General features: G+C 37.3%; 1 protein-coding gene across 2 annotated transcripts in view; it reads right to left on the reverse strand.

The window, feature by feature from the left end:
- Nucleotides 1-26,889, reverse strand: part of LOC150098004 (uncharacterized) — a 307,571-nt gene that overhangs the window by 60,049 nt on the left and 220,633 nt on the right. For both annotated transcript variants that reach the window (XM_090406477.1, XM_090406476.1), the window contains exon 13: nucleotides 10,986-11,091. In XM_090406477.1, the coding sequence (XP_090262603.1) occupies nucleotides 10,986-11,091 (106 nt within the window). The remainder of the gene's footprint in view (nucleotides 1-10,985; nucleotides 11,092-26,889) is intronic.

Genomic DNA, 26,889 nt, shown 5'->3' on the forward strand with positions numbered 1-26,889 from the left:
AGTATATATACAATAAGAATAACAGATATAATTTCTCTATATAATAATTTTTTTTGAATAATAATATTTTTTATTATTATCATAGAGAATATTTACATATATACAATTAAAGCATGTTACATTTTCTGCTCAGTACAAAATTCTGTACAGTTTACAGTACCTTAATTTCTTTTTAATATTTTTTCTTTGAATATAAACACACATAATTTTTTTTTTTCATATCAGTATCATCATTTATTATTATATGCTATATTTACATATACATTATAATAATTTGCAGTTTATGATTATGAGGATAAGTTGATTGCAGAGGGTCTAATCCCACATACTTTGAAGCTAACCCTAGATAGTAAGGAAACTAACTCCTTCCACTCTCTTCATAAAAGCTAGGGTTAGCTTCTATGAACAGAGAGGGATTAACTTTCATTGTTTATGTTGGTTGGTATACAACATAAATAGCGAAATAAATAATGAAATAAATAGTGAATACATAATAATAATAATAATCTTACCAAAGTCTTCCAATGACTTTTGTTTAGCCACTTTTACACATAGCTTAACTCACATTTTTTTATATATTATTTATTATTATTATTATTGCATGGGCACCTCCATGGAGTCTGGAGACTCATCGTGGGAGACCCAAACTATCCACACAATCTATCATTGCAAGGATATATCATCTTAGTGAGGTTACTGCTTTAACCTACGTGACAGACACTAATGTGGGAACAGAGGTGGATGAATTGGAGGGTCTTAGGATATTGCAGAATCCCACACCTGTAGAATTAGATGAGATATCAGCTAGGGTTTTGCAAGAATGTGCAAGGGAAATGGCAATGCCTTTGACTAGTCTGTTTAATTTAAGTCTCAACTCTGCTAGACTTCCAAGGGAGTGGAAAGAGGGCAAAATAATTCCTTTGCATGTGGGAGGTTTAATACTACAGTAGCAAATTATAGACCAATCAGTATCGCAGGTGTAGTGCTAAAAGTATTAGAAAAATTGGTAAAAAAGAGAATTCAAGAATAGGTAGATGAAAATGTGATACTGTATGAGGGGCAGCATATGTTTGTGAAGGTTCAGTCATGCCTTAGTAATTTAGTATCTTTTTATAATAGAGTAACTATTATAAAAATAACTATTATCTCTTGGATTTTGCAAAGGCATTTGACAGAATAGCACCTGGAACTCTATTACGCAAATTAGAACAATTGGGGATAGATATGACACTAGTTAAGTGGATAACAGATATCAAAAATGGTATATGAAGGGGCAGAGCCGAGACAAAAACAGGTGACTAGTGGTGTGCCACAGGATTCAGTGCTGGACCATTGCAGTTTAATTTGCACATAAATGATATAAGAAATAACCTGAAAGGAAATATTCAGTTGTTTGCTAATTTCACATCATTAGCTAATCAAGGTAATAGTTAATCAAGGTAATGTGGAGAGCTTGCAGGATGATTTAAATATGCTGTCAGTATGGGGAAAAGTTGATGGGATACATCTACATCAGTTTAATGTCAAGAAATGTAAATTTAATGCATTTTGGGATAAATAGATTACAAGCTGTGTATCCAGTGGTGTAGCTAGAGCTTTTGTCGCCTGGGGCGGTCACTGAGTTTGCCGCCACTCTCAAAACACACCAAAAATACTACAAAAAGTCAAAACGACGTATAGGGAAATAAATTAAAACATTATGCTTATTTTTGAAGTAATTAATTTCAACATTCTAAAATGTTATTTTTCTTACTTTTCTGTTAGCAAAATCGTCGATGACATTGCAAAGTCTATTTCATAGTAATGTAGGTAATTCTTAATCAATTTTATTTAGAAAAACTCCTCTCACAACTAGCAACAGTTACAGCACTTGTGAGGAAAATTCGCAGTAGTATTACAATATTTGGAACTGAGTTCTCGAGACTGTATTTTAGAATTAACTGCAAAAGTTCAAAAAGATTCAAAGTGCTGCCCGGGGCAGACCCCCCCCCCCCTCCGCTAGCTACGCCTCTGCGTGTATCACATTGATGGCACTGTACTCCAGGAAATAGATGAAGCTAGAGATTTTGGGGGAGGAGTGGAAAACAGACAGTTAAAGTTTACAGAACATGTTGCTAAGGTAACCCATAGATTACTTGACTATTGAAGAACACATTAACCAGCAGAGATAAGTAAGTCAAGTGCTCAAACATTTCCTCTGCATCAATCCTATAAGCAACTTAAATGTTTGATCATATCCCCTCTTTTTCTCCTATCAACCAACTTCTGCAATCCACACACTCTCAATCTATCTCATTGGGAATATTCCACAGACCACTCACCATTTTTGTCACTCACCTCCGAATCTTCTTCACCCCTTCCTCATCCCAGGAGACCAGATTTGAGCACAGTAATCCAGATGTAGATGTATCAAGGTCTTATAAAGAGGAATAACTTCTTTATTTCTACTTGTTAATGGGTTCTTCAATAGCCAAGTAATCTTATTGGCTACCTTAGCAATATGTCCTCTAAACTTCAACTCTCTATCTACCACCACTCCTGGAATCTCTAGCTTTCCTAGAGTACAGTTCCATCAGTGTGGTATACAGTTTGTAATCTATTTATACCAAAATGTATAAATTTATATTTCTCCACATCACACCAGATTGCTTCAGATTAAGCAGTCTGGTGTGAATGCATCACCCTCCTACCTATCTTTTATTCTTTTTGACTGCAATTCATCCACCATCATCAGCAGTATCCCCCCCATCGTATCTTCCCTGAAAATATTAAACCCTTCACATTCTATCCCTGTAACTATGTCATTCTCTGACAACCAGGTCTCACTGATGCCAATAAGTTGATGTATTCGGTACTGATGCCAATACCAAAAACTTCTGACCTTTATTTCTGATACTTAGTGCATTCATTTACATGCATTCCAACATACCCTTATATTCAACACACAGTTACCCTTATATTATGTAATTTCCTGCCCATTCAGATTCAAAACCTGGGAAAATGTATACCAACCTCTTCACAATCATTTCTGCACTCATACTCTCCTAGGAGTGTCTATTTTCTCACAATCATTCCAGCACTTATAATCATTTGCCTCAGGGTGGTGGCTAGACACATGTTTGATTGCTTCCCGCACTTTTATCTCTAGTTTCGCGCTTCCAAACACTCACTGAACAACATTTTCTCCAAGCATCTAACTCCAAAACCATTCAAGGGCAGTCCGTCATGCATATACCTGTCCTTTCGTCCATTAATTTACTCCATGCATCTATAAATTGCACACCATACACAATTCCTCATACACAATCTTTTCATTCATTCATTAGTATGACAGGACAGAATTAATGGCCCTTCTTCTCAATTCTGTTCTGTCATATCAAAGGCAGCTGAATCACAATCTTTACTTTCTTACTCTTCATTTTTACTGCTTCTTCCAACAACTCTTTCATATCTTCTCTCACTGCATATTTCTGACCTCTCAAATCAATTGTGCCTGCCAAAAGAATTAACTTGTTCACTTCTTTCTGCAAACTTACAGCTTCACTAGCATCCTTTATCTTTACACTGGAGAAAAATGCTTTTGTCACTTTCTCATTAAGTACACCTCTTATCATCAACCATAAAATACTTTCTCTTTTTCTTCCACTTTCTTGCAATTTTATGCTCACATTTTATCCTGTGAAGCAGTTTGCACAAGCATGTAATTTCTCTCTCTCTCTCTCTGCACTGACATCTCATCATCCATATTATTACTTTCATTAACTTCCTTCATTCTCTCATTTGTATTCATGCACTATCATTCACTGCCTCCGCTACATTCTCCATAACATTTTCATAATGCCTTCTTAAATTCTTAATATCACTCACTTCATTCGTCCATCCCGACATGACTTACATTTCTTGCATTTGCTCATGAAACATTTTATACGAACATTCTCTCCACTGTTGCTCTTACCAACCATTCACATGTATTCAGCAATGAATACATTAAAGACATGCTACATCGTACTAAATCACACATATTAATATCACTCGACATCGATGTCTTGTCTACCCTTTTTCTCATATGCATCAGTGCCATAAAGTAGAATGCTTTTGAAATAATATCACGTAATAATAGTCATGACTACACAACACATTCAAAAATAAAGAAAATAACACCAATTATAATTTAACAATATCACCAATATTTACTAAAAAATAAGGACTCATGGGAGCAACACATGTATGGCAGCCATGAACATAGTGGTAGATTTGAGCTGTGCCAAAATAAGTGTTTTTTAATTTTCTTATTTTTTAATTTTAATTTTAATTTTTACTTTCTTACTCTTCATTTTTACTGCTTCTTCCAACAACTCTTTCATATCTTCTCTCACTGCATATTTCTGACCTCTCAAATCAATTGTGCCTGCCAAAAGAATTAACTTGTTCACTTCTTTCTGCAAACTTACAGCTTCACTAGCATCCTTTATCTTTACACTGGAGAAAAATGCTTTTGTCACTTTCTCATTAAGTACACCTCTTATCATCAACCATAAAATACTTTCTCTTTTTCTTCCACTTTCTTGCAATTTTATGCTCACATTTTATCCTGTGAAGCAGTTTGCACAAGCATGTAATTTCTCTCTCTCTCTCTCTGCACTGACATCTCATCATCCATATTATTACTTTCATTAACCTCCTTCATTCTCTCATTTGTATTCATGCACTATCATTCACTGCCTCCGCTACATTCTCCATAACATTTTCATAATGCCTTCTTAAATTCTTAATATCACTCACTTCATTCGTCCATCCCGACATGACTTACATTTCTTGCATTTGCTCATGAAACATTTTATACGAACATTCTCTCCACTGTTGCTCTTACCAACCATTCACATGTATTCAGCAATGAATACATTAAAGACATGCTACATCGTACTAAATCACACATATTAATATCACTCGACATCGATGTCTTGTCTACCCTTTTTCTCATATGCATCAGTGCCATAAAGTAGAATGCTTTTGAAATAATATCACGTAATAATAGTCATGACTACACAACACATTCAAAAATAAAGAAAATAACACCAATTATAATTTAACAATATCACCAATATTTACTAAAAAATAAGGACTCATGGGAGCAACACATGTATGGCAGCCATGAACATAGTGGTAGATTTGAGCTGTGCCAAAATAAGTGTTTTTTAATTAGTGTATAGTGTGGCTTTTTATCAAATTGTGCTGCATTTTTTTCAGTCTGGATAAAATGTCCTTTAGTAGTGTTGTTGTTGTTGGAATTTTTATTGTTTATATTATGTTGTACTACTTGTTGTTCTTAATGCTTCTGAAAATGGTGCCCATAAAGAAGAACATGTTGGCAGCAAGGAAAGCTTTGGGTATGAAGATTGAGTTCTGCCTTTGAATTTCACAGTGGATGCATTGCATCCACTGTGAAATTCAAATGCAGTGGATGCTATATGCATCCACTGCATTGCACTATCAATGCAGTGGATGCTATATGCATGCAACGAAAATGCGAAAGATTTTTGGACTGTTTAGGTAAATGAAAAGAAGGAAAACATTAATGTATGTGAAAAGTGTCTTGAAAGATTAGACTATTAGAAATGGGAACAAGAGTCTGGACTGTAGTAGAAGAGCTTAGACAAGTTAGTGAGGAAGTTAATGTTATAAAGAAAGACTCAAAGGATAGTCATATATCAGTGTATGGGGACTCGATCATTAGAGGTGTGATTACTAATAAAGTGCACAAAGCATGCTTTCCTGGTTGAACAATAAAGCAAATAACGGATGCGTTGCAGAAAAAGAAATACTGGGCAGCATCAAAATAAGTGGTAGTCGTGGGCCCAAATTACTTAGTTGGGGAGAAGAAGAAGAATGTTGATAGAAACTTGAGGAAGTTGTTGCAGCAGGTAAAGAAGAATAGTGTTGTTGGGAAAGTCATAGGCATGTTGCCCAGATATGGTAACAGTGAATTGAGAAGGAGAGCAGAGAGAATGAACATTAAGATGGCTGATTTGTGTGAGGCATAGGGGGTTTAGTTTGTAAATCCATGGAGTGAATTTGAAGAAAAGTTGGAATGGTTTAAAGTTGATGAATTGCATTTGAATGGGTTTGGTGTTGTGCATTTAGAAGGGCTATTGTTTTCTGAGATGGCACAGAGTCAAGAAGTTAATGTAGTAAATGATCAGAGTCTACTTATGAAGCAGGATAGTACACCTAAATGGATTATACGACAGGGGGAAGATGGATATGAGGTTGAAGATGTGGCTGTAGCAACAAAAGGTGATGGAATGCATAAAGGTGAGGATGGGACATGTAGTAATAGAAATCAGAGTCAGGATCAGGGAACAGGAGTGGTCAGACCGAAGAGAGAAGTGTGGTATAGCAGCTAGAATAGAGAATGTTGGTGCTGGTAAAATGGCCTCAAAGACACTGGGATTGTTATGTTTCTACAAAAATGTAAGGAGTATTCGAAACAAGAGAGCTGAGTTTGTTGCACTGATAATTGGAATAAGTGAAACTTGGCTGTCTGAGGAGGATTTGTTTCTGGAATAGAAATGGAAGGATACATAATTTTCCAAAAAGGATAGGAATTTGAAAAGAAGAGGGGGGGGGGGGGGAATGCTGTTAATGATTGCAGATGAATTGTGCCTACAGAGCGTGGAAGTAGTTGATAGTCCACAGATTTTGAATCTGTTTGGTGTGAAGTTGAAATTAACAGCCTAGTATATCTGATGATGTTATAGGGCAGGGAATGTAGAGAATACCAATTGTGAAATGTTTAGGCAAATTGGTGGCATATAAAAAGAAGGTGATCCTGATGGGGGAGGGCTTTAATTATAGGAATATAGAATGGAAGGAGGAAATGGTGTAGGGGAACAAGGAGAGTAAGATTATTGAGTTTCTGAGAGATAAATATCTTAAGCAGTAGGTGACTGAAGCAACTAGAGGCTTTTTTTAATGTTATGGATTTGATGATAACTTCACAAGATTAGTTGTTAATGAAGTGTTGACACTGCTGCTGGTTGGCGAGAGTGATCATGAGGTACTTGTTTGAGAAGTGATGAAACAAGAAAAGGTTACTTGCCAAATATAAATGTATGTGGAAGCATAAAGCAGGTGATTATGGATAGCTCTGTAGTCAGTTAGCATCAGTCCATTCGGTAGATGAGCTGAGCAGAAAAGATGTTGACAGTGCATAGAAATTCACACAGCAGTATCTGACACAAGCAATGTATAACTGCATACCAAGAGTTAAGCAAGTAAACAGAATAGGAGTGAAATGGATGAACAGTGAAATCAAGCAAGCTGTGCTGGAAAAGAAAATGCTATGGAGGAGATACAAGATAACTGGTGGTGATCAGATCCATGAAGAGTATAAAGTGGAGGCTAGAAAGGTGATGAGCATGGTAAAGAAATAAAAGGTGCTAAGGTTAATTCAGAGGAATTTTTCTGCTATATGACAAGCAAGAGAAAAAATAATTATGACAGGTTGACACTGGCAAATAGTCATGGTAGCAGAATAACAGTTGCAAAGGATATAGTGGAATTATTGAAAGAGCACTTTATCAGCATGTGTCATACTGGTGTAAATGATGCAGTACAATATAAAGAAGGGAAGCAATTATTAGGAGGATTGGAAGTGAAAGAAACAGAAGTGTGTGAGGTGTTGATTTGGTTAGATGTTCATAAGGCTGTGGAAATGGATGACATCTCACCATGTATTCTTAAAGAATGCACAACAATTAACTATGCTCTTGATCTGGTTATTCAATGAAAGTTTGGCAGTGGGTAGTGTTCCTAAGGAGTATAAAGAAGACAAAATAGTACCACTCCAGAAGCATGGCTCTAGGACAGAAGTTTCCCATTATAGACTAGTGTGTATAACTGTTGTAGTCAAGGTGTTGGAGAGATTGGTTAGGAATAGAATACAGGATCGGGTTGATGGACATAACATTCTTTATGATGGTCAGCATGGATTTGCAAAGGGTAGGTCTTGTTTTAGAAATGTACTTGCATTTTATAGTAAAGTAATGAGTGTGTTAGATAAGGGAAGATCATATACAGTGATATTCTTGGACTCTGCAAAAGCGTTTGATAGATTACCACATGATAAGTTGGTGCATAAGCTGCAGAGGATGGGAACAGATATTATATTGGTTAGATGGATTGGAGATTGGCTCTCCGAACAATACCAGCAAGTTGTGTAATGGAGAAGTGTCTCAAAAAAGGAGAGTAACCAGTGGCGTTCCACAGAGTTCTGTTCTTGGGCCCCTGCTCTTTAACTTGTTTGTAAATGGTGGGTGGTAGATGGCATTGGTGTAGTTGTGGTTCGTTAAGTAGTGGAGACAAAGAGCTGTAGAGTAGGTGCCCTCCCTCGATGAGTCTTTGGACTGCCTGGAGGTGTCATGTAATAGTAATAATAGTAAATGATATATCATGTTTACTGACTGGGGATCTTCAGTTCTTTTCTGATGATACAAATTTGGGAAGAATCATAAGCCGCACTGCTGATGTTAATTCCCTTCAGGAAGATCTGAATAGACTTTTTACTTGAACAAAGGAGTGGCATTGTACTTTAATATTAGTAAGTGCAAGGTGTTGCATTTTGGAGTGCAGAAATATAAGGCTGTGTACTATATCGATGGTGCCGTATATTAATACTGCAAGAAGTGGATGAATTTCGAGATTTGGGAGTGATGGTAGACAATAGACTGAGGTCTAGAGAGCATATTGCAGGTGTTGAAAAGACTACACATCATAGCGCTGCTATGATAAGAACTAGTCTAACTAGGGATAAGGAAGTGGTTGTGCCACTGTATAAAGCACTGGTCAGACCACACTTGGACTATTGTGCTCAAATTTGATCACCTGGTTTTCAGTGTGATGTGGAAACATTGGAGAAGGTCCAGAGATGAGTGACTAAGACAATATCAATACTATGGAATGCTGGAACGATGCAAAGTTGGGGAGAATTATAAGTAGGACTGCTGATGTAAATTCCTTTTAGGAAGATTTAAATAGACTTTCGACTTGGGCAAAGGATTGGGGTTGTAGTTTAATATTAATAAGTGCAAGGTATTACATTTTGGAGTGCAGAAAGTTTTTTTAACTTGGTTATACTATAAATATCTGTTAAGCAAACCAGAGCCCAGTTAGTACTTGGAAGGGTGACAACCTGGGAACCCTGGGTGCTGCCGGCATTAATTATTTGTTGGCCTGGTTGGCTGAGTGGTTAGTGTATCCACTCCCTAGCCCAAAGGCTGCGGGTTCGAATCCTGCCGTGGACATGGATATTTGTGATTGTCTGTGAAAATAGTGGTGGTGGTTGGCAGTAGATGGCATTGTTATAGATGATGAAGATAGTTACTGTTAGTGGAGTGGTGGAGATGGAGAGTTGTAGAGCTGGTGTCCTCCTTTCATAAGTCTTTGAGCTCCCTGGAGGTGTTATGTAATAATAAATATAAATATAAATTAAATATGCCAAGAAATTACATTCTTGGTTTCATCCTTTATCCAAATGTAAGAAAACAAAGTTTGCACGTGAAGTAATTTCATGGCTACTTGTATATAGAGGCTAATGACTTCACATCAATTGCCTTAGCATCCCATAATGCAGTACACATATCTTTACAGGCATGTATAATGCTATGCATTATGGGAAGGGCCACTACCCAAATCAGTTTCAACCTTTGTTGAGGTTTCGTCAGTGGGAGCCAGACCCAGAAGTTATGCCGAGGTTGCAGTAATGCTTAAGGCATATTTCCATATACAAGTAGTCAAAAAGGTATCACACCTTATTATTAAAATACTATGGATTAGCGATAGATGTTGAAAGTTTTGAGGTGTGACACCATTTGACTGCTTGATGGAAATATGACTTCTGCATTAAGTATCACTTATGGGTCTGGCTCCCACTGATGAAACCTCAATAAAAGTCAAAACTGGTTAGGGTAGTGGCCCTTCCCATGATGCATAGTATTATACATGTTTATAAGGATATGTGCATTGCATTATGGAACACTAAGGCAATTGATGTGAAGTCATTAGCCTCTATATACAAGTATCCCAGTCATGAAGTTACTTCACATGCAAACTTTATTTGCTTACATTTGGATAAAGGATGAAACCAAGAATATAATTTCTTGGCATCCTTAATTTATGGAATGCAGGCTATGGAGAGAGGCTGAAGAAGTGTGGATTGCAGAGTTTGATGGATATGAGGAAAAGAGGTGATATGATAGAGGCATTTAATTTTATTTATAAAAAGAGTAGAAGACGAGAGAGGAAAAAACCAGAGGTCATCCCTGGAAGGTATGTAAAAGTGTGGTGAAAGGGGGGGGGGAGGAGTAAATTTTTTACATGGAGAATTTTCAGTGAATGGATCACATTACCTGAATTTATTGTTTATGAAAGGATTGTTAAGGATTTTAAGAGATTTGGCATGATAAATATGTTGTCAGTTGAATTAACCTCCCACAATGAGTCTGCCGACTCTATGGAGGGTGCAATAATAATAATAATAATAATAATAATAATAATAATAATAATAATATTGTTATTATTACTGTCATGTGTTCATTTTGCAAAATGTATGCTGTGTTGTATATAGTGTTTTGTATATCCTAATATAATGTTCATCATATTAGTTACTCTTTTAAATTTAACCCCCAACCGTCCACGATGTCTATAGATGTCCAGATAAATCTGGATACGAAGCTCTAAAACCCATTGAATAACATGAATAAGAAGTGCAATTTGGTGTCACTATTTCATCCACATTGGCCAGTAGGGAGGTTAATTCCATGAGCAAACTGCACAATTATCAAATTACTTAATTATGTAAAGCCAGTTAAAAATACTATTTGAATATTTCAAAATTAAATAACTACATGAAACACTACAGAAAGAATAACTAAATAAGGTCAATTATAATGATTTGTCAACCTACTACTGCATTGATTTAATTTTACCTCTTGTTCATACTTGACCATTTCCTTTGCCTTTTCATCATACTGAAGTTCTGTTTCTTTTATTTTAGCACGAAGAGAGCTATTCTCAGCTGTTGTCTCATCATAGCTTCATAATTTATAAATCAAAATATTAAATTTATAATTAACTACATTGATATAATTTTACTTCATTTTTGCTATTAGAATCCCACTATAAGTATTAAAAAAAAAAAGAAAAAAAAATACAAGAGGAGCAGATTATATTTTCTCACATTCATTTAAATACAAGATAATATTGCAATACATATTCAATAATCTACCACTTATCTGACAACATTGAGAAGCAATTTTAAATTCTGATAATTGAAGGATTGGATATTTGAAGTACACAATTGCATGGCACTCTACAACAGTTGATAAATGAAATTTGTTATTTTGAACAAAAAGTTATAAGGAATGGAAGGAGGGCAAGATTGTCCCACTTCATAAAGGAGGTGATAGAACTCAAGCATCAAACTATAGACCTATCTGTGTGTCAGGTGTTGTACTTAAGTTGTTGGAAAAGCTTGTGAGAACTAGGATCCAGAATTGGGTTGACAACAATGGTATTATTTTTAATGGGCAGCATGGATTTGCTAAAGGGAGGTCATGTTTTAGTAATCTACTTACTTATTACAATAAGGTGACTGCTTCCATGGACAGAGGAGAAGGATACACAGTAATATACTTAAATTTTGCAAAGGCTTTTGAAAGATTACCGCATGATAAGTTCATAATCAAACTGGAGTTGATGGGGTTGGATATTAAATTGGTGCATTGGCTTGGAGACTGGCTATCTGATAGGTATCAACAAGTTGTGTATGGGGGAGCGATATCCAGGAAAAGGAAGTTACTAGTGGTGGTCTCAGGGGTCTGTTTGAAGGAGATTGCTTTTAACTTGTATATTAATGATATTGGTGAAGATTTGGATGGAGATATTCAGTTGTTTGCAGATGATGCGAAGTTGAGACGAACCTTGAAGAGTAGAGAAGATGTTGTGGTCTTACAAGAAGACTTGAACAAATTGACTGATTGGGCATGGGAATGAGAACATGAGTTTAATGTTGCAAAATGTAAGGTTTTAAAATTTATTATTATTATTACCCCAAGATCCCATGGAGTAAAAGACTCATCTGGGAGGTCGTTTTGTCACACACACACACACACACATCTCATCATACTGTGTGTTAAACACACTCAAACTCCTTGCAGACACCACACTTTCAGGAAAGGCATTCCAATCATTCACAACTCTGCATGAAAAAAACCTGCCTCTCACTCCCCTACTCACACCCTCTTTATACAGTTTCCAGGGATGACCTCCGGTTCTCCCCTGATCTCCCACTATTCTCTGCAGAACTTCTCCATCATTAATCCTATAACAACCCCTTACCAACTTGTAGGTCTCTATCATATATCTCCTCTTCCTCCTCTCCACCAGACTCTGCAAATTACATCTTCTCAATCTTTCCTCATACTCAACATTCCAGAGGTCAGAAACTACTTTAGTCAGTCGCCTTTAGACCCTTACCAACATCTCTTCATCCTTCTGAAAACCCAGTGACCAAATCTGGGGACAATAGTCCATGTGTGACCTAATCACAGCCTTATACAACAGAACAAGAATCTCCCTACTTCTACACGTCAGTGTCCTCCACGTCATTCCCAGAAGACTTTGTGTTGTCTTCACAATTTTGGCGATGTCCCCAAAATTTTAGATCCTTATCCACTATCACCCCCAGATCTCTTATTTCCTCTACCTCCAACAATATATTCTCACCAAGCATAAAACAAAAATGGGATGCAGAATTTATGCTTGGTAAGGATATATTGTCAGAGGTGGAGAAAATAAGAGATCTGGGGGCGATAGTGGATAAGGATCTGAAATCCTTATCCACAGTCATTAGGGGACACACAGCCAAAATTGTGAAGACAACGCAAAGGCTTTTGGGAATGATGTGGAGGACATTGACTTGTAGAAGTAGGGAGATTCTTGTTCCATTGTATAAGGCTTTGATTAGGCCACACATGGACTATTGTGCCCAGATTTGGATATTCCATAATAGTTAGGCGAAACAATTAGAAAGCTTCTTGTTTCTGTTTAGTTTCCCTTCCTAACAACAGTTAGGAAGGGAAACTAAAGTTGCAAGTTTGTGGAACACAGTAGGGATGGCCTCATGTGAGAATATGAGCTTGAGAAATGACAGGATGTATACTATATTGCAAAGCCAGAAGAAGTATGCAGAGAGTAATAATACCTATATGAATAATGGCAATGCACAGGATTTTCTGTATACAAATGCTAGGAGTATTTTAGGAATGAAGGGAATGAGTTTGTGGCACTGATTAACTCAGTCTCTCCAAAGATTGTTGATATCAGTGAAGCTTGGTTAACTAAGTAGGATGTTCTGACAGGGATAGAAGTCAATGGATATAGAATATTCTGGAAAATCGAATGTGATGGTGGAGTGTTACTTATGATGAGAAATGAATTTTATCCACTCAGGGTAGAAATTCATAGTGGAAATGACATTAATGGCTTTGAAAGTATATAATGCCTGACAGAAGTTTATAGAACATAGATGATTAGTGAGATATTGATATAGATTAGGAAATACAGATATTCATGAGTAGGAAATCTTGAGGCAAATTAGTTTTGCAAATGATCATTAGGGAAACTTCAACTACATCAATATAAAATATGTAGAGGAAGTAGCATACACTATTAACGGAGCTAAATTTTTGAACCTCTTGAGGGATAACTGTCATAGACAACCTGTAGTGGAAGGAACATGAGAATTAAGAGTTTTGGAAATGGTCATAGCATCAGAGTATCTGATTGTGACTGATATATCATACTTGTCTCACATTGGCGAGAGTAACCATTTAGTTCTGACTTGGAAGATGAATAGACATATAGCAGTATAAGGTAGAATGAATTTCTGGTGGGTTATAAGGAGGAGACTACCACAGCCTCAGAAACCAGTTTGCAACAGTACAATGGATGAAAGAATTTCAAGGAGGAGAGGTTGATAGTGCATGGGAGATATTTAAGAAATAATTGATGTTAGCAATGGCAGATTGTACACCCATTTAAATTCTTTCATCCATTAACAAAAATTAATCAAGAACTCTAAATGCAAAAGAGATTATGAAAGAAAGTATATAAAGAGAGAGATGAACAGATGCATGAGGAATATAATTCTCAGATTAGAAAGGTGACTAGTACAGCAAGGAAAGATAAATTAGACTATGAGAGGAGACTATCAGTGCAATTCAAGGAGAAAAATCCTAAGGAATTTTTTCACTATGTGATCAGTTAGGAGAAAAGTGATTGTGGATGAATTAGCTTGCTGGAAGGAGACAGAAGCTTACAAAAGCAGATAACATAGAAGAGCAATTTAATAATCACTTTATTAGAGTGTTCTATCCTGGTAAAGTGCTTTATTCCTGGAGGGACAAGGAGGTCTGAAGCACTAGAAGTAAATGAAGAGGATGTATTCCATCAGTATGCATAGTATCAGGGAGTAGGATTGTTACAAATAGTTCCACAAGATCTAGTACTGGGACATTACTGTTCAATCTTTATGTGAATGATATTGTCACTGGACAGGGAAATATATGGTTCTTTGCAGATGATGTGAAGCTAGGCAAAGTTATTAGTAATAGTACTTACATTCTGGTTCTTCAAGAAGGTTTGAAGAGCCAAACTAAACTTTGCAGTCCACATTTCCTCACTTTATCCTCATAACTAACATTGTACAGTCCTAATAACATTTTTTTATCCACTTCCAAGGTTAATTTATCCCCTTCAAATCTTGTGACCAAATCTCAGATTTGATCACCAATAATCCAGATTTGGTCTAATTGGGGCTTAATAGAATCACAATTGTTCTATATCTGCTGGTCAGCATCCTTCTCAGTATTACAGAAATGCTCTGAGTTACCTTCACCACCTTTGCAATATATCCCCTAAACTTCAAGTTTCTATCAATCATCACCAAGGTCCCTTACTTCCTTCACTTATTTTAAGTTAGTACCTCTCTACACAGATGGATCCCCAACTTCAATACTTTACATTTAATTGAATTAAACTGGTATCCTTATTCATTTGCTCATCTGACTACCTTATTCAAATCCTCCTGGATACCACATCGATACTATTACTAATAAGCTATCCCAGCTTCACATCATCTGTAAATAGCTGAATATCTCCCTTCAATCCAATGGCAATGTCACTAATATAAAGCTAAAACAATACAGGTCCCAATACCGATATCTGGAATCTCTCGCCTTCTGCTTCGTTGGTACTGCTCCCTTGTACACAAAGCTCTGATAATACCTGTCAGACAGCCAATCCCCAATCCAATTCACTGAAGTGATATCGAAAACCATATGCTGTAACTTAAATATCAGATGATCATATGGAATCCTGTCAAATGCCTTTGTAAAATCCAAAAGAATGGCAACATATGCGTTTCCCCTCATCAGCTGCTCTTGTTACTTTATTAAAAAAAAAAAAAAAAAAGCCAATCAAATTACTAAAACATAATTATCTCAAATCCATGCTGACTCACACAGATGACATTATGCTCATCTGCACAATGCTGTGTATGATCTCTCATTAATTTCTTCAAAATCTTAACAATTAGAGAAGAAATGCAAAACTGGTCTATAGTTTTACACTTCCATTCTATCATCCCTTCCCCTTACACAATACCACTCTCATATGCTCACTTCCAATCCTTGGGCACCTGTCCTATAGCTAGAATCTTGTTGAAAACCCAAGTCAGCAGAACTGACATTTCTTTAGCACATGTTCTCAAAACATTTAGCAAAATTTCATTCAGACCTATTGCTTTATTGACATCCAGAGTACTCTGTATTTGAAACAAACTTTCCTTTTACACTTCTGCACACTGAACTTTCCGAATCCCTCTAATATTAAAAGCCACTTTTCCCGGATGAAATACCTGAATAAATTGATAATTTCATTAAACGAATCCATTAATCCATTATGTCCTCTGTATCAGCCACTCTACTCTCATCTTCATCTAAAAATGTCATTATTCTACAATCATTCCTCTCCTACTGGCCATATAATGAAAGAATTCTTTTGGATTTTCCTTGGATCTCAGGGTCAATCTCCTCATATTCAAGTTTTGCTTTTACTACCATACTAGTCACTCTCCTGGCCTGAGGCTTATATTCTTCATGTATCTGCCTTCCACCTTTCTCATTATTATTTTTTTTTGCTTATCTTCTTAGCCTCCATTGAGTAACAAGACTCATCATCGATGGTCAACAATAGTCAATATAAAACCTGTTTTACCACTCCTTAAATTCATCCACCATTTGCCCTTTTTGCTACCCTGTCAGCCACTGCATTATATGATCCTACTATGTTCCATGCCAAATACTCACTGCTTCCTATTCTAACTCACAGGGAATTGACTCTTGTTCCTTCTCTTTGTTCTACCATATGAAAAATCTTCTCAGTGTTAATCTGATAATAATCCTTCAACAACTTAAATGTCTCTATAATATCCCTTTGTCTTGTATACACAAAAGTTTGCAGTCTGCATGTCCTCAGTTTATCTTCATAATCAATGTGGTACAATCCTGATATCATTTATTCTACTTCTTCCAGTATAATTCCACCAAGTGAGTATGAAGCATCCCATCTGTACACCCCCAAAGTGATTAGATCTGAGCACAGAAATCCAGATGTGGTCTAATTAAAGCTTTATACCTCACAGTCAATGTCCTCTTTAATATTGTGGCAATTCTCTGAGATATCTTCACAACCTTTGCAACAAGTCTCTGTACTTCAAATTTCTATCTAAATCATCCCAAAATCTCTTGTTTCCTCCACTTCTTCCAGTATAACTCCACCAAGTGAGTATGAAGCATCCCATCTGTACAACCCAAATTTCAAAACCTTACATTTAGTTTCCTTAAACTAATATCCTCACTTATTTGACCACCTTTCCAGCCCTTGAAGAGCCAAAATATTAGCACTATTACTAATAATCCTCCCAAACTTCACATCATCAACAAACAATAACTAAATATTAGTCCCAGGCAATATCACTAACATAAAGATTGAACACTAATGGTCCTAGTATTAAACCCTGTAGAAGTACACTTACTCTCTGTCACTGCTCCTTCATACACAACCCTCTGATATCTATCAGAAAGACAGTTACTAATCCACTAACCTGTATCCAAATTCATATGTTGCAACTTAAAAACTAACTTGTCGAGTGGAACCATGTCAAATGCCTCTGAAAAATAAAAATAATAATAATAAAAACAATGACAGTGTACACCTTATCCTCATCAACTGCTCTTGTTACTCTAATGTAAAAGGTAACCAGATTACTAAAACAAGAGTGCCATTTAATAAATCCATGGTGGCCTGCATCATGTTGCTATTATCTACCCAATTCTGTATATGAGTTCTTACCAATTTCTCCAAAATCTTAACGACTTCAGAAGAAATACAAACAGGCCTATAGTTTGATACTTCCATTCTTCCACCACCTTTATGCAATGACAGTGCTCTCCTTTCATTCTCTGGGAACCTGTCCCATGGCAAGACTTTCAATAAACAGTCAAGTTAATGACATGGTCAGTTCCATAGTACATTTCCTTAAAGCATGGAGTGAAATGCTGTCTATTCCCCCTAATTTACTGATATTTAGCACTCAGTATTTAGAATACATTGTTGTCATTCACTTGTAACACATTGCCACTCCTTATCCTTCTAGGAATAAATCCTGTTGACCAGGATGGAACACTCAAATAAAATTATCATTAAATAGCTCAACTATGTCACCAGCATTGGTTACAGAAATCCCATCCAGCCAGATAATCCATCTACAATAATTTTCCCTCCTACTTGTCCCTCAGCAAAAAAAAAAGCGTTTGGGATTCTTCTTGGATTGTAGTACTGTCCTAGAAAATGCAAAGTGTTCTCTTCCCCTCCCCCCCTCTTTCTCTTTATATGTTGTCCATAATCACTTTTTCACTTGCAATTCCTCTTTAATTTCTCTAGTCATCCATTTGACTCCAAATTGCTTGCTTTATCTTGTGCACTCAATGCATATAATCTAACACTGTGCTGTCAACATGTTTTTTTTTTAAGAATCAACCATGCACTACTGACCTCTCTTCTTTCAAATTATTTCATCCATTGTGCTGCTGGGTTTCTCAATCAATATAGTTACCATCCTTATTCTGAGGCTAGGCATTACAACTTAGTCACAATCATATGCTATGACCAAGTCCAAAAGTCTTAATCCTCATGTTTCTTCTTCCACATACTGCATGCTGCCTAACATAGTTGTCCCTCAAGAAATCCAAAAATTGAATTCTGTTAGTAGTAAATGCTGCCTCCTCTGCACAGTATATATTATTATTTTTCTTTTAAAGTCCCCATAACAATCTCTCACTTTGCACTTTCCAAACTAATTTTACTAAATATTTCCTACTCATCACTATCTGCATTCCCTGATATAGCAAAATCCTACTAAATATCTTGTCTTATAAACATTTATCTTACACCATATACTCTCAAGGCAATTAGTATTTTTTCCACAGTGATTCTCCAAACCTGAGCGGGCATAATATATCTCTTATCGTGAGTAATATTCCACCAACACATTTACCTTCCCTATCCTGTTGAAATATGCTACACCCTTTGATTTCTATCATTTCAGAACATCCTCCTCAGTTAACCAAGTTTCACTGATACCAACATTCTTTCGAGAGACTGAATCAATCAATGTCACAAACTCATTACCTTTATTCTGAATGCTCCTAGCATTGTATACAGAAAAACCTGTACATTGCTAGTATTCTTATAGCAGTTATTTTTTGGTGAACATCATGGATTCATAACAGTGTGGAAAGATAAGTAATTTTTTTACAAATTTTTGCTAATAATACTGATGTAATTTACTGTATTTATTCTTTATAAGTGTGCAAGATAGACTGAGTTATTCAGACATAAGTAAAATGTTATATTTCCTTAAATTATATATATATTGTCGGTATTTCACGTATGTATAGCAGAACAATGGTCACCAGTGGGAGAGCTAAATTTGTGTGATTTTGTGCAGTGTAAAATTTGTGAGATATATTCATCATGAAAGTTGAAATATTTGTGCAAGGAGAACAAAATTGGTGAGAGAATGCGTAATAAATGCTTTGAAAGTGAATGCAGAGAGAACAAATTAGGTGACAATAGAGTAGAGAGCAGATACAAGACTAGAAAATATAAATATTGGTGCCAATACTGAAAGTGTTGTGGCAGAAGTTCAGGAGAAGGTAGAAGACCTGAATAAAAAAAAGAGCATGCTTGCTCTTTTTTTTATTTAGCATGTAGTCTTTCACAGGACAAAGTGCAAGATTGAAAGGCTGCAAAAACAGCAAGAGATCAGTTTAACTGAAAACAGAAAAAAAAAGAGGTCTAAAGCCAAAAAAGAAATTTGTGAGAATAATGAAGAGAATAACAGTAAGCAAATAATTATTTATGGCAATTCCATGATAAAGCAGAGTAGCACTTTAAATCTTGCTTCCTAAGTGCAAAAATTAATAATATTAGTAATGCTGTCAGAATACATAAAGGGAAGGTTAAAGAATTAATTGTTTTGGCTGGATCCAATGACCTGAGAGGTAAGAAGTAGTGTATGAGGAAGGAGCAAAATAGGAGAGTGAGTTTGGGTGACTTTTGTGAGTGTGCTACCATGCTATGATAGAGGAGAACTGAGAAAGAATGTGATGATAGCTAATAAAACAATATATGAAAGAGGTGAAGAAGGAATGATATATAGAAAATGTGGAATTATGGCCTGAGTTTGATGGATGAAATGATTTGTATGCTGATGGCCTATGCTTAAATGGATTCAGAGTTAGATGTCTGGAGAGAGTGTTTTCACTGAAAGTGCAAAGACAGGAAAACTAAAGCAATTAGGATGGATGCACATGATTATGTGTGAAGGCACCCATGAAGCAAATGAGTGCATGATTAACAAAAAATGCAGAATCTAGTCTCTCAGGCAACAATATCAAATGCAGTTGTCAATTTAGGATATAAAGATAAAGGTGGTTATGGGCCCTAAGGGGAGGCTACAGTTTCTGTATACTAATGCTAGAAGCATCAGGTGCCTGGGGAAGGAGTGTCCTAGGTTCGATTCCCATCACAGATGTGAGGAGCTGAAGGATCTTCCCCAGCCATAGCCAAGTTAGCTGGTCTTGGACAGCAGGGTTTTTTCCTCAGTTTATCCTGGGGTTTTTCATCCTGTAAACAGTCAAACTAGACCCATGAACATACAGGTTACAGCCATAGGACATATAGACGAAGACAGAAGAGGAGATGGGTGCCATCTGTCTTAATTCACTGCCCATTAGACATTCATGGTTCAGTCATGAGTGACCCAACGGTCCATTAAGGACTATGGGAGAGGATAGAAGCATCAGGAATAAGAGGGAAGAATTTTTAGCATTGGTTAGTGCAACCTTGCAAAAAGTTATACATATTAGTAAAACTGGCTAACAGCAGTTCACAGTTACAGTGATAGAATGTGATGGATTTAGTATTTTCAGGGAGGATAGAGAAGACAGGACATGGGATGAGAGCTGCTAATGATAGCAGATGAATTGCAGCCAACAAGATTAGGACTCAGTTGGGCAGATGCCAGTTCTTTTTTATTATTATTCTTATGGGCTCCAAGAAGTCCTTAAACTCACCGAGGGAGCCCCTAAACATCATGTCAAGAACTATCCAACATTTGAGCAGTATCTATCATACTTTGCTTTGAACTCGTTCAAAGACATGGTACCCACACAGACTCTGGCAACCTATTCCACTCATTCCCTACTCTCCAAGCAAAAAAACCTAGTTCTAACACTTGCTAACTACACTCTTACTCAGTTTCCATGGATGGTCCCTAGTTCTCCCACTAACATGCCTGTTCTGAAAAATTTCCTCTGAATTAATCTTGTGAAAACCCCTCAGTAATTTGTATATCTCAATCATATCACCCCTTTTCCACCTATCAACCAGTTTCTGTAACCCACAAACCTTCAACCTGTTCTCATATGGTAAATTCCATAGATCTGCTACCATCTTGGTCACTTGTCTCTGGATCCACTCCACCTACTCATCACCAAGAATCCTTGGTGCCCAGATCTGTGCATATTAGTCAAGATGGGGGTCTTATCAAGGCTCGATAAAGAGGAAAAATAACCTGCTTGTCAACGTATTCTTCAGTAACCAAGTGATCTGATGAGCTGTTTCAGCCACTTTTTGCTATGTGCTCCCTAAACTTTAACTCACTGGCTTGGGCCAATTTCTTCAAGTACATTCTTGTAGATAGGCTTATACGTTGGTAACACATGACTATTAAATTATTTCAGGAATTTACAACGAATACTAGAATATTAATTAAAAGAAACTTTAAATACTTCGTATATTTCGGCAATGTCACATCACCATCTTCATGGGAACATAAAACTATGACAAGTGCACACAAGCACTACAAAGAGCAAATGAGGCAGAAGAGAGAAAACTAGTGTTGTTCCTAGAGTCCTAAAGCTGCCGCCTAGCAGGCAATATTGGGTTGTTTTGGCTGTTGGGCTGAAGTTCTCAAGATGCAAGCTTCCCAAATTTGGGCAGTCTGATGCACCCAAATTTGTTGAGGTTTGGAAAGTTTTTTAGAGCTGAGGCTGATTCCATGAACAATCTTTTGTATTTAAATTTGCTGCAGTATAATAACATGGCTTTCTTCCTGCATATTGTGTGGTGGATATCCAGAGCATGGTCTGCTCTGCAAGCCCAGAGTGGCCATATTGGTGAAACCAGATGTAATTTTTGTGTTCTGATATCCTGATATTTGCTGTCCTGCCTGTTTGGCCAAAGTAGGACAGTTTACAGCTGCAAGGGACCTGGTATACTCCAGGTAGGTCTAGGGAAGTGGCTGGTCTCTGGTGGAGTGGATAAAGGATGCCAATTTCTTATATGGTTTGTAACAAGAAGTCAGGTCATATTTTTTTAAGATTTTGGTTAACTTTTCAGAGATGCCCCAGATATAGGAAATGGTGATAGATTTCTGGGGGCTACAACCCCCAGAAAATATTAAAACCTTCTGGTTTTAATATTTTTTGGGGGTTGTAGCCATTGGCTAAGAAAGTGTTAAGGATGTGGTTTAGTTCAGTAGTTAGGGCATTGTGATCTGAACAGATTAATTTTGCCCTGTTATATACTGTTTTTATAACCCCATATCATATTGTTGTGAGAGAGGGAGGATTGCTGGTGAATGTATCTGCCTGTATGGGTAGGTTTTCTATAAACATATCCAAGGATCCATCAGGCTGGCAAGTGATTAGAGTGTCTAAGAAAGGGAGACTGTTGGTTTCTTCTTTTTTCAAGGTGAACTGAATTCTGGGGTGTTGGTTTTTTAAGTGTGTTAAGAAGGAGTGGAGTGTATCTGAGCCACGTGGCCAAATAGCGAACAAATCATCAACAAAGTATAGCCAACCACCTGGAGTATACCAGGTCCCTTGAAGCTGTAAACTGTCCTACTTTGCCCAAACAGGCAGGACAGCAAATGTCAGGATATCAGAACACAAAGACCCCCATCCAGTTTCACCAATATAGCCACTCTGGGCTTGCAGACCATGCTCTGGATACCCGCCACACAATATGCTGGAAGAAAGCAACATTATTACACTGCAACAAATTTAAATATGAAAGATTGTTCATGGAATCAGCCTCAGCTCTAAAAAACTTTCCAAACCTCAACAAATATGGGTGCATGAGACTGCCCCAAATTTGGTAAGCTTGCATCTTGAGAACTTCAGCCCAACAGCCAAAACAACCCAATATAGCCCACTAGGGAGTACCTTTAGGACTCTAGGAACAATGTTAGTTTCTTTCTTCTGCCTCATTTGCTCTTTGTAGTGCCTGCATGCATGTGTCATAGTTTTATGTTCTCATGAAGATGGCGATGTGACATTGTTGAAATATAGGAAGTATTTATTAAAGTTTCGTTTAATTAATATTCCAGTATACATTGTAAATTCTTGAAATAATTTAATAGTTCCTGGAGTATAGTTCCACCAATGTGGTATAAAGCTGGTAATCTTTTCACCCTAAAATGCATAACCTTACACTTTGCCATATTAAATTGATATCCATTCTCCTTTGCCCAGTCTACCAATCTACCCAAATCATCCTGCAAAAGTTTGACATCATCTGTATTAACTATTGCTTTACTCAACTTTGCATCATTGGCAAATAACTGAATAATTACTCCCAAATTCTTTCCTATATCATTAATGAGCAAATTAAACAGTAGTGGTCCAAGAACAGAACCTTGTGGCACGCCACTAGTCACAGACTTTCTTTGGACATTTTACTCCTGAATAAACCACTCTCTCATATCTCTCTCTCCATCAACCACCCTCCTATCCATCTCACCCACCCTATATTCACGTGCTGCAGTTTACTGATTAGAATTCCCTGTGGTATCTTGTCAAAGGTCTTTGAAAAGTCCAGCAGTATCACCATAAACGCATTACCTTTATCAAACTCAGCTGACACTCTATTATTAAACATAAGCAACTTACTGAGGTATGACCTACCTTCACAAAACCATGCTTTCCCTAATACAGTATCCCATTTCCATTTATTCATTCCTGTATTTTGCTCTTGACCAACTTTTTTATTATTATTATTATTATTATTATTCAGGCCTCCATGGAGTCAAAAGACTCATCGTGGGTGGTCATTTCTAAGAAACACAAGTCTATCAAGACTCATCGAGGGAGTTCCATCCTAGGAAACATAAAGTCTATCATACCACTCCTTAAATGCATTGATCGTTCTCCCTCTCACCACTCCATCAGGCAATGCATTTCATGGTTCAACCACCCTCTATGCAAAGAAACCACTCCTCATCCTCTTTCTCACAGTTTCCTTTCGTAACTTCCAGGGATGGCCCCTTGTCATAACTCCTTCCTGCTGTTCAACCAAGCTAAAGAACTCCCGAGTATCAACCCTGTAACCCTTCCTTCTTCTATCCACCAAACTCTGCAGTCCACACTCCCTCAGCTGATCCTCATAACTAACATTGTACAGTCCCAACACCATCTTTGTTATCTGCCTTTGTATCCTTTCCACAGTTAATTTATCCCCTTCAAAACCTGGGGACCAGATCTGAGAACAATAGTCTAAGTGTGGTCTGACCAGAGTCTTATACAATGGAATGATAACCATTTTATCTTTGCAGGTCAGTGTCCTTCTCATTATTGCAGTAATCCTCTGCGTTACCAACACTACCTTTGCAATATGTCCCCTAAATTTCAGGTTTCTATCAATCATCAAACCCAGATTTCTTGTCTCTCCTACTTCCTCCAGTTTAACTCCTACCATAGAGTATGCAGTGTCCCATTGATGTGTCCCAAACCTCAAGACCTTACATTTTGCTGCATTAAACTGACACCTCCCCCATTCATTTGCCCATCTATCTAGCTTATTCAAACCCTTCCCAGCTTCGCATCATCTGCAAACAACCGAATATCCCCTTGCAATCCACGGACAATGCAATTGATATAAAGGTTAAACAATATAGGTCCCAGTACTGAGCTCTGTGGAACCCCACTTGTAACCTTCTGCCTCTTTGATATTGCTCCACCATACACAACTCTCTGATACCTATCGGACAGCCAATCCTGAATCCAGTTGACCAATCTGACATCCAAACCCATGTGTTGCAACTTGAATATCAGCTTATCACGTGGCACCCTGTCAAATGCCTTTGCTAAGTCTAGGAAAATGGCAGTATATGCTTTTCCCTCATCTAATGCTCTTGTAACTTTATCATAAAAGGCTAGCATATTGCTAAAACAAGAGTGCCCCCTCACAAATCCATGTTGACTCTCACAGATAACATTACCCTCATCAGCCTAATGTTGTATATGGTCCCTCACTACTTTCTCCTTCTTCAATAGTTTGACAACTCCTCCTGATATGCTGATCAGTAGGCAATTTGCTACATGTCTTGGAGCCTCCTTTATGCAATGAAACTATTTAATCCTCGGGACTAACCTGAGACTAAGATTAAACAATATGGTCAAGGGCGCTGACAATTCCCTTGCCGCTTCACGTAAAACTCGAGCTGGTATACCATCCAATCCCACAGCTGTATTCACATTAAGGTTCTGTGATATGCTATGCACCTCCATTTCATTTACCTCAGTTCCCATATAAGCCAATTATTTATTTGGTTTAATCCTTTATCCAAGTGTAAGCAAACAAAGTTTGCGCCTGAAGTATTTTCAGGAGTGGAGAAACTCGTGGCAAAGATGGTATAACTTCTCATCACTTGCCTTAGTATCCCATAATGCAAAGCACATCTCCTTGCGGACATGTATAATGCTATGTAATAAGGGAAGGGTCACTGCCCAGACCGGTTTCAACATATAGTGCAAAAGCTCCTCAGGTCCACCGCTATCCTGATGCTTTTTATCCCATTCTGGCTTGTTATCAGTGATACCAACTTAGGCATATTATACACATTCTTACACTCGACTGCCTTAATGATGTCTGCATATCCACTCAACAGCTTACCCCCACCCCTAAAAGCTCTAGTTTCCCTGATTGTGCACATCCACTTTCACTTCATTCAACAACACGTTTTCCAGTCTCCAAACACCAAATCCATTCAGATCCAAATTATCCTTCTTGTATAAGTCTTTTCACCTGCCAAACTCACTCCATACATCCACTAACTCCACACCACTCATCATGCATAACCTACACATGGAGTCATTAGCTATTTTAGCCCTCCTTCTCAGTTCTACTTTGTTATACTGCAGCAACAGACTCGCACTTTTCTTTTGCTACTTCCAGTAATTCTTTCATGTCCTTTCTCATGCCATGATTTTCTCCTTTTAAATCATTCATTCCTGCCAATACGATCATTTCTTTCATCCTATTTGTGTTATTAGATGATCCACTTGCCTGACATTTTCGCATTCGCTCCAGCTCACGCTTTGCCCTATGTACCACTCCACACAACTGAGCTATTTCCTTCATTGCAGCTAACTCTTCATTCTTTAAATCAGTCATACTATTCTTTTGTTCAACACTTTTACTCTCTCTCTCTCTCTCTCTCTCTCTTCTACATTCTTGCTTTCACTAATTTTCACTTCTACATTCTTGCTTTCACTAACTTTAGCTTATACATTCTTACATTCTTTCACTTAATCAGTTTCATTAGTTTTCGTTTCCTTTCCATTTCTTTCATTTGCATCAGTATTTCCAAACAATTTTGGATCATGCCCACCTCAACGCCTCAAAGATTTTGATGTCCCCCCCCTCATATTATTGATGAGTATATTAGTGATGAGGTGACGGATGCAATATCATTTTCTAATTGCCCCCCAAAATATTCAAATCCCCCCCCTGTGGGGCATATGCCCCACTTTAAGAAACACTGATTTACATCGTCTTATATCTTTCAATCTGCTTCGCATTTAATGCTTCATGGTCTAATAATATATTGCACTTCCTACAATTGACTTTTGAGTCAATCTGGTTTGAGATTGAGTCCAAAAACACAAAATATAAAATTGGTTGCTGCTAGAGGTGATATGATTGAGACTTTTAAACTGTTGAGAGGTGGTTACAGGGTTGACACTGGGGAGTTCTTTCGCTTGGTTGAACAGCAGGAAGGAGTGATGACAAGAGGCCATCCCTGGAAGTTACGAAAGGAAACTGTGAGCAAGAGCGTGAGGAGTGGTTTCTTTGCGTGGAGGGTGGTTGAGCCATGGAATGCATTGCCTGATGGAGTGGTGAGGGCGAGAGCGGTCAATG

This window comes from Typopeltis vanoorti, chromosome 16, assembly GCF_054136105.1.
Source record: "Typopeltis vanoorti isolate ZY-2024b chromosome 16, IOZ_Tvanoo_1.0, whole genome shotgun sequence".
Lineage (NCBI taxonomy): Eukaryota > Metazoa > Arthropoda > Arachnida > Uropygi > Thelyphonidae > Typopeltis > Typopeltis vanoorti.